The sequence below is a fragment of the Andrena cerasifolii genome, chromosome 13 (assembly GCF_050908995.1).
Source record: "Andrena cerasifolii isolate SP2316 chromosome 13, iyAndCera1_principal, whole genome shotgun sequence".
Lineage (NCBI taxonomy): Eukaryota > Metazoa > Arthropoda > Insecta > Hymenoptera > Andrenidae > Andrena > Andrena cerasifolii.
The window spans coordinates 7,629,461-7,639,357 of record NC_135130.1 but is presented as its reverse complement, the minus strand read 5'-3'; the positions used below and the strand labels follow the sequence as shown (position 1 = coordinate 7,639,357).

The following is a 9,897-nucleotide window of genomic DNA, read 5'->3' as shown; positions in this document are numbered from 1 at the left end:
ATTTCCCACAGCTCCGTTCTCCAAATAATCTCCCATAATCAACTCTGCATCTCATCAGTTTAATCCAAAAAAAAAATCAAGAACACCTCTAATTATTTACATCGTAAAAATCCCTCTGGCAAGTACTTGAACCTCCCTCAAATTCTCCTACTTGCTCGCCTATTTGTGCCACTGAGGATCATCGAATCCTCAACTAAACTCACGTTACACAGCCGGAATCGGGGATCACGTTTCCGAGCTGGACATTCAGAGATCAAGCTGTCATGACGAAAGCAAGGAAAGTGATCTTCCTCCGCTGCAATCAAAAGTGATACATTAAGAGGCTGACGGTGGGTTACCAGTATAATTGGCCATCCGGAATCCAATTGACGGAACACCTAGCGCTTGATGGGTTCTGGTTAAGAGGAAAACGTTGATGAATGGAGTATAATCGGTGGCTTGCGTCGCTTGGCCTGGTTAATTGCGTGTAAACTGTAGGCTGTTCATGGGAACTCCATGCAGAATGCATTTGTAACGCAACTACTCAGCAACTTGGTGTTTCCTGTTGCAGGAACATTTCCATGCAGGCGAAGAAGCTTGAGACTTCTTACGAATATTCTACTCTCTATTTCTCCTCGAGGTGAATGTAATTCTCAGCTGGGTTTAGATCAATCTTCTTTCAATTCGATACGATTAGCATACAGAGTTTGACAATTTTTCTCCAAGACTTTAATCCTCTTTTTAAGGAAATTATTAGGGACTTGGATAAGTCTCTTGATCAGCAATCTGTCACGAATTGGTGATTATTTTTTACGTACAATTTGGAAAGTTGTAAAGCCATATAGCTCGAGGGATTTAATTGAGAGATCGTAGTTACTACAATCAGTGCTGCATGCGCCACAGGAGCAGCACGTAAAGCGTTTCTGTTCGTTAATTAGAGCCTTCTTGAATGTTATTTTCGAAGTTAATTACGGGCGTTCGCAGCGTTGATGATTAAAAGTTGGAAGAAGTTGGAAAATTCGATGACACGCATGGCGTATATTCCGCCGGTGTAAAAGGCACAACGTTTCGACGTAACAAAGTGTAATATTTATTCACATCGGAGCGCCGCTTGGCGTCGAAATAATTTTAATAAACTTGGGGCGTGCACGTAGCCGCGATCAATTTCAAAATAAATTTTAATTAATCTCGCCGGCACGTGTAAGCGTGCTTGATTTTAATACAATTTTATGACGAATACTGCGAGCGGAGGTAACTGCAGTTGACTTCGGAATAATGATACATCTACAAATGAGATTTTTCGTTCGACGGGGCCATTGTTTGGCGAATAGGCGGCTCCGGAATTGTTTCAACGGAGAATTTGCCGAGCGTAAATGCAGAATATACGAGACTTCTTTTTAAGGATAAAATGTCACAACGAGAACGGCGCGTGTGCGATTGTCAAAAAATAATAATAATATGCGGAAAAGGTCATTGAAATTTTCCACTCCAAACGTGGACACTTCAAACAATCACTGCTCTTAGGAAGTTTTTCAAAACTCTAGCAAATAAATGAAATTCGTTTATTAACAAAGGTAGTAGAAAAATATTACCAGGTAGCTACTAAATAATTCCACGAAATCTACAGTACAGAAGGAACCAGATTTTGAAAGCTAATTAATGAATTTATCGTGACCTTTTTGAGGCACAGTTAACATTTTTAGAAGAAATTATAAATAACGGAAAATAAATGTTTTCGTTAGTGTACTAATTCAATGATTAGTTAGAATTAGATTTCAATTAGCTGTGCTTAGTTAGATTTGGGTTAGGCCACGCCTTATTTCACCCAGCAGCTTCTATTTTGCAATTCTTCCTTATAATATTCTAGTGGATTTTCCGAAAAATAAATCGACGCACCAATTTGTACAAGCTTTTCCCCGTGTTTACCATTTGCTGGGAAACAGATTAAATCACAAATCCCTGTAAACTGTGTTACAAGGAAGATAGTATAATATTAAACGCCGCGGGTGAAATTTATTTGAAAGCAAACGATTGTTTACGGTAATTCTGGAGGGAAATTTTGGCGCGGAATGTACTGTTGATAAAACCCCCGATCAAAAGCCGTAACGGCGTTTTGTTTTGGAAAACAAACGGCAGAGCTATGATCGACTTTACGAGACCCGAAGTCGATGTTACAGTGTCGATATCGGGTTCTGGCTCAGTTGCAATTGGTTTCCATCGCGTCAGCTTTATTTTTCCTCATCGCGGGCGCAAAATTATTTTAGGGAGTTTCATCCCCGCCGACGGTGAAACGATGACCTCGACATCGATCAACGACAACATCGTCGGGATACGAAAATTCAACCAATACTTCGGGGCATTCGTGGGTGAGCTAACCCCTTCTCCGTTCTGACCTGCACGCTCTTTATTGCACGCCTTCTTCGACGCATATTTCCAGTAAAACATCGGCGTTTAAATTATAGTAAACTCTGCTATCTACGAATCTCCGTGAAACTTGTATCGTTTCCGACGACGTCATTAATTTGAGTCAAAATTCCCCTGCTGGAAAGTAATAGGAGCTTGGATCCCCTTAGGTATTTCGAGATTATTACAGGATTTATTTATTAAACGATCTCCTGCAGCATAACTCGTTCCCGATTCTCCAGGAAATTAATATAATGCCTAAATACGTGTTAGTGTACATTCTGATGTACCTCGTTTGTCTACTTCTTACTATTTCGTTTCTATGCCTACTGTATCTTTATTTAGACTTCTCCTTGAATTCTCCACCAATGCGCCTGTAAATGAAAAAAGTTAATCAATACTTTACCACATGCACAAGCCGCAGGGCTATAATACCAGCAGAAGTTAAATTAAACTATGCACTCAACCCGCATTTCTCCTTAACTCATGGCAGCTGAAAAAAAAATAAAGCCTCGACGTTGGCAAACAGGAGCGAAAGAATACTTTGTACATCTGATCCGCAAATGCTGAAAGGGGTACAAAGACCGTGTCAAATGGTCGCGAATCGCCCTTTACTTGTTTCCCTTTGAATTAAATATCCACCCACATGCCCTCGAAAGACACCGGAACCCACCTGCGCCCTTTGTCCTTTGGATTCCTCTTCCCCCATTCGCACAGGAAGAAAGTCCTTTTTCCTCCTCGCGGAACGCGTCGTCCATGGGCACTCGAGGTAAATTAGCTGGCTGGCCCGGTGCAATTAGCGAGCGGGCACGAATGGCAGCGTCGGGGATCAAAGAAGGAAAGAATCCAGGTGGGTGGACACGGGGGAGAGATGGCTGACGTTCGCCTTTCTTCGTGAAATTCCAGCGTCACTCGGCGGCTTCGCGCTGGGCGTCTCGCTCGGCTGGAATTCCAGCGCCGGCGAGGTCTTGAGGAACCACCTCTTGGATGCCAGTGCCCTTGAAATCGGGCTGGTCGGATGTGTCCTGAACGCTGGCGCATCTTTGGGCGTGATCCTGCTACCGTTCCTCATCGGGAGAGTCGATCGGACGAGGGCGATGTTCATTACCATGCCAGTCCTCGCTGTCGGATGGGCCTTCATCTGTCTCGGAGGCCAGAAAGTATGGGGTGATATATCCTTGGTATAAGATGGTGCGCTATGGGTGTAGCGGGCGCAGTGGTGAGGTCTCCCCAGTGCGCATGCTCGAACAGAGGAGGAGAGAACTCCACGAATCGTATATTCCGTGGGAGACACAATGACTAATTGTCAGTTCGGGATCAGATATATTTTTACCGGTCTGTGGGTTTTCGCGAACATCGATCAAGGAGAAATCAGCCACCGCCATCTGGCGATAATCGTAGGATTTGATTTGACAACTTTGAACTTTGAGTTGCGTGGCCCTCCCGGGGGACTCACCCCGACCAACCCACACCACATATCTGATCCCCGACCTTAAGTAGATTCGAAAGTACCTCGGGGCATTTAATATTTGCTCAGTTTTATTTTTTTGCACCCCAAATATATTATATATCATTGAATAGGTTTTTTAATGCCTATTGTGTTCGGGAACCTCGAAAAAAACGAACATCGGGGTGATGGGATTTGAACCCGCGACCCTCTGGGTACTGGGCAGCCGCCTAACCAACTCCGCCAAAGTCGAACCGCCGAGGTCACTTATTCCGAACTGCCTTTTACGCGGATTGCTATTCCCACATCATTAAACCTTGTAGAATTGGTAGAATTCGTGATTAGAATGAGATGGATTTTTGATTTCGAAGTTTTCGCACTGTGTTTCCTCGGAGCTAAAGATGTCTGGTCGTGCTCTCTGCGCGTTCAGAAAAATCATCCAGCAAATGTGGAGGCTGTTCCAGAATTTTCTCTACCAATTTTAGGTTGTGTTTCTCATGATTGGCCGTTTTGTCTGTGGCGTCTGTGGCGGTGTGTTCTGTGTACTGACGCCGATCTACGTGGCTGAAATAGCTGACAAAGAAATACGTGGACGCTTACTCGCGTTTTTCCAGCTTTTCATCAACATTGGCATCATGTACGCGTTCGTCGTGGCTTATTTAATCGACGAATACGAGACAGTGTGGAGGTACGGTACAATAGAAATTTCACGGGGATACTGATGTTTATTTGTTTATTTAACATAAAATTTATTTTAATATAAAAGATAAAACATTGCCAGGTATCACCAGAAATGTTTTTCCCCGTGATGTAATATGGAATTTTTTTATTAAGGATTTTTAATAATTTACACGCTTCTTGTCACCGGTGGCCCTTGATATATATTCTTCCATTCGAAAACTGGGGAAAAAGGGACTGGAAGTAAAAAGAATTTCACGCATCGTCGAATTTCCTATAACTGAATATCCCAGTCAAATTTTTTCAACTTTTAATTCCACTATGTTAATTCCGCTCGACGTGCTAATATCACAGTCATGGATTTTCAATCCAATTTTCAATTTTTCACACAATTCTTTAACACCCCCCACTGTACGATTACAATTGTCTGACATTTGGTAGAGCAAGATAAGTAACGTCTCTCTTCTTTCTTTCCTTTTAAGAAGAATTGAGAGCTCTCGGTTTCCTTCGGCGCTTTATTTTTCTAAGAAACGTTGAAATTCCCTCGGAGCATGCCTGAGGACTATGTAAATCAATTTCTGGCGCAGGTATAGTTCAATTTGCGGGATCGCGTGCCTCTCGATCGCGCCCACGAGATTGTTGCCAGAAAGTCCGTTCTACTATTTGTCGAGAAACGACGAAGTCAATGCAGAACGATCCTTGAGATGGTATCGCGGCGACACGTACGATATCCAGCACGAAATGAACGAAATCAAACGGCTGATTCGTACGACCAGCTCGGAGAAGGTAAGCGTAATTGTTTGCCTTCGTGTGGAGTCGTTGTTGGGAATGGAAGCGGCGAGATTCGTCCGTGCAACTAAATCTCCATAAATTTTCAATTTTATATCGCCCATACCGAGGCTCGTGGAACAAAGTGCCACGGAATATTGTGACGGAAACGTCGAGGGGGTTGGTATTTAAAAATAGCTCAGTCAGTGTTACGCGGATGAAAATAAGGGAAAGAAAGCGAAGCGAGAAAAATCTGAATAAATGTTCAACACGCGTCAAATTCAATGAAAACAACGTAAATACTTTTTCAACCACACAATGTTATTGCGACTCAATGAAATCCGATAAAACTGATACCATTCACCTTTGTCAATCATGATACCTAAATAAAACAGCGTGGTAAAGCTTTGAAACCTAAAAAGGGAAAAATCAGCAGAATTGTAACAGAAAAGAATTCAAAGTATCTCGATGCATTTAACTGTTCAACTCGGACCCATCAAATTTGTACCATTTGATCGTCCCAAAGTTATTTCGACTGTCTTCTAATTTTTCGCTGGCAGTTCAACTTAAAGATGATACGAAATCCACGTGTGTTGCGCTCCTTCGCCACATGTTTCGGAGTGATGCTTGGCCAGCAATTGTCCGGCGTCAATATAATGATCTTCTATGCTCTGACGCTCTTCAACACCATTGGTTCCGGTGAGCTGACCGGAAACGAGCAGACGCTGGTTGTCGGGGCCGTTCAAATATTGGCGTCCCTCTTGGCTGCGTTCCTTGTCGACCTACTCGGACGTCGAATTCTGCTAACCGTATCCACCTTGCTCATGGGTCTGTCCCTGATCCTGTTAGGTAAAGTCACCGTTCCGTTAGTCGCAACTTTGTTTAAAAAATGTGAACTGTCGAGGTTTGCGAATTTGCGTGCTTTCGCATTTAGAGTAGTAAATTTGAAATATGATGTCCTCCACGCAAAATTAAGGGAGGCTTAAGTCACCATTTCTCCGATTTAAAATTAATTTAAGTAACACAGGTCATCAAACTTAGCAACTTTAAAAAATTCTATTGCTTCGCGAATTTCACGTCGAGATCGAATTTTCAAAAAACAGAAACAATTACTTTTGGAGCCTTCTCTACGGTACAAATTTCCCTCCAAGGAAAAAAAAAGTAAAAAAAATAAAAAAAGGATGTAGTACTAGGGGTATGCGGGCACCCGAAATTTCGGGACCCGATTTGCGATTCGGGAGCCGATTTTCGTGCTTAAAAATTCTTACATCCGATCACACTGCAAACTCGCAACTTAAAAGTTATCGGGTACTCGGGACCCGGGGCCTCTTATAACTCTCACGGGTTCACGCACTCTCGACAGAACCCAACGAAGACTACACTCTGAATCTAATTTTCTCGAGAAATATAAAAAGGTTCGCACTACGCGTCTGACACATTATTGCCCATGCACTCTTTCAAGAAGTCACCACATAGCCTCCTTCCTGTTGCGTTTCTTCCAGGCTGGTTCTTCAGCTTACGAGACCTGGACCCAGAGTACGACGACATCTACTTCTGGATGCCGCCAGCCTGGCTCAGCCTCATGTTCGCCGCCTTCAACCTGGGCCTGGGCCCGATCTCCTGGTCCCTTTTGGGCGACGCGTTGCCCGCTGAAGTGAAGCTCCCCGCTGCCGCGAGCACGGTGGCCTTCGGTTGGCTGGTTTCGCTGCTAGGCACCTTCACGTTCGAGGAAATGTTCATCACTCTGGGAGGGATGAAGGCCATGTGGGTCTGCGCAGGCATATGCTGGGCCACAGCCCTCTTCTGCGTCGTCCTGACTAAGGACACCAGTCGGAAGAGCCTGGTCCAGGTCCAGGAGGACTTCCACATCGAGTCGAACAGAGGCACTGAGGACACCTGACGACTACCTGCCGATTCCAAGGATTATTGGCCTTTACTCGGAGGGTGTTTGGTCTGTGCTACCTTCGCTCCAGAGGGTGTTTGTACCATACTTTCAGTACTTACCTTATTGAACAGTGGAAGAAATAGGGTGGTGGTCAAGTGTTGCTGGTGTGGTTGAGTAGAGTGGTATTCTTATTCTTCCTATTTTTAATCGATCTTGATTTTCAAATTTTGCAAGATGTGTAAATGATTCGGTGACGTCTTTAAGCTCGGAGTTTATTTTTATTTACTCCTTTTTTAATATATTATTGGGGATGAGGAGTCTATGAAAACCCCAGGCACTCCAGGAAACGGACAAATAGGAGAATTGGTAGGGTGAAGAGCGTCGAGGCATGGCGGTGTAAATGAATTTTTTCGTAATCCTTCTAGCTTCACGGCGATCCGTAAACCGTTCAATTGACAGAACTGCGTATCTATGTTTGAACCACCATCGAGTCGTAAACCTTCCAAGCAAATATTTGTTTGTTTACCTTGAATTCCAACCAGAGGTATCGTCGGACCTCTCCATCCTATCGAACCTCGATACGCTTCGCTTCAACCTTACCAATCCACATTCACCGGTTTTCCAACGAAACGATAACTGTAATTGCAATTGTCACGATGAACATAATGGACCATCGTAGGAATATGTTCACGAGAAACTGTACAGTGAGGGGTTACGGGAGTACCAACGTTTAAAACCTGCACCCATTAGAATTACCAGCTCCCATAGCCAACGAAGTTCAGCGCTGGTCGAAGGAGAGCTTAAAATTGTAAAGGGTAACTGAAGTAGCATGATTTTACGAAAAATCGTTATGTTATATAATTTATATTAGGTGGAGTGGGACAACAGGAAAGGGTGCCGGCTAGGCCTTAAGTTTAGAATTCATCAATGGTTTGAATTTGAGGAATTTCTCAAAAACCGTAAGCCCTATCGAAATTTTGTTCAAACAATATTAAAAGAGCATTCAATTTTCTACAAATACTGTATATATAATTTTTTCGTGCTTCCAACCATTTTTTAGATAATAGCGTTTGAATATCGAGAAGTCGGCACTTCACGCGCCCCACCTGTACAGCGTGACGTATTGTCTATACGCGCGTATCGCTGACCTCTTTATACTCAAACGCTATTATCTGAAAAACGGTTGGAAGCACGAGAAAATTATATATACAGTAATTGTAGAAAATTGAACGCTCTTTTAATATTATTTGAAGAAAATTTCGATTTGGCTTACCATTTTTGAGAAATTCTTTAAATTCAAACTATTGATGAATTCTAAATTTTAAGGTCTGGTCGGCACCCTTTCCTGTTCTCTGACTACAATAATCTTTTTCGGGGAATATTTTTTCATGAAATAGAACCATATTAAGAGGTGAGAGCAAAGTAAGAGCCACCCTAATGAATATTATCAGTACAGTCGAGTAAAACAGTATTTTCACAGGTTCATCCAAATTTAATAGCTGACCGTTACACGGTTTCACCCGGGAATTATTTATGACAAAAATAAATAATAGTAATTATTATTTATATATTTTTATCACAATAGTAATTATAAATATAGTAATTATTATTTATAAACAGCCTATAATCTAATCTAGGACGTATGTAATCTATATTCAAAATTTCAACGTTTCAATTTTATATATTAGCAGGGTTGTGATTTTGATAGTATACACAATAATGTCCACCGTTCCAAGTATTTATATATAGATTAAAAACATACGCTAACCACTCTCGATAATATCTCCTGAAATTCTCGATCGCTCTGAAATTCGGGGATTCAGCCTCGTTGCCACGGTTTCAATGGGTTAACGAGAACACTCATGGTCAGTATCGAATGCAACGCGTGCATTCACTGGCCCGTGGCCAAAAAACGCCAAGATTCGCAGACGTATTTTGTTGCGGGCCTGATATATCGCCAACAGATGCAACGGCCGCCTCGTCCAACCTTTTGACAAAAATAACACAACGGACGCGATCGGCCGAGTCGGGAAACGAATTCATTAAGGACCACGTTTATATTTGCCTCCCTGCTCATGATGACAACGTTAAAAATATTCTCCGCGCTCCAAAATCTCACTAACCTTCCCCAGAATAACCGATCGATCATCTTTCACGTGGTCACATTCAATACTCCACTTTCTCGTGTCGAAATGTTTCTCCTATCTGATCGCCTAGCTAATCGCGATTTCTTCCTACTTTCGCTACTTAGTACTTTCTGCGAAAAAAATAGAACAGAAGAATATACTTCGTATTTGAGAATGAGCTATAATTTTTTAAAGAGAAATTTTTTCAGAAAATTCTGTGTCGCGTGAAATGTGCAAAGGGGGTGAGAGGCTGATTTGATTTTATAGTTTCCAGCATTGGATAGCTTTGCTGACAGAACTAACTCTGACACCGTTGGAAAATTTAATTTAACACCCTGAAAATTCCACGTTAATTTTGTATAATCGTTTGCGCTGCTCCATTTTGTTTCACAGTTGGGGAATGTTCGGGACGTTTCAGTACGAAGCTGGAGGTTATGTGCTTTAATGAATTTTCTGCCATTTGTTCCGGGCACTCGACACCGATCTCTCTATTAAAAATTATACATCAGTTTGCAGGATTCTATGGAAATTTATGACACCAAAAAATTGCTAAAAAAAGCCGAGATCGGAGTTTGGACTCACCTCAATGCAGTCGTCAAAATGTTGAATAT

The 9,897-nt window shown here is 42.3% G+C and overlaps 1 protein-coding gene across 1 annotated transcript; it reads left to right on the top strand.

Annotated features, from left to right (window-relative positions):
• Nucleotides 1-1,850: 1,850 nt before the first annotated feature.
• LOC143375945 (facilitated trehalose transporter Tret1) lies at nucleotides 1,851-8,058 on the top strand. Its single transcript, XM_076825643.1, has 6 exons — nucleotides 1,851-2,345; nucleotides 3,289-3,542; nucleotides 4,315-4,517; nucleotides 5,095-5,293; nucleotides 5,836-6,124; nucleotides 6,778-8,058. Exons 1-6 carry the CDS (start codon nucleotides 2,120-2,122, stop codon nucleotides 7,173-7,175), a joined length of 1,569 nt encoding a protein of 522 aa, XP_076681758.1. The 5' UTR covers nucleotides 1,851-2,119; the 3' UTR covers nucleotides 7,176-8,058.
• The last annotated feature ends 1,839 nt before the right edge of the window (nucleotides 8,059-9,897 follow it).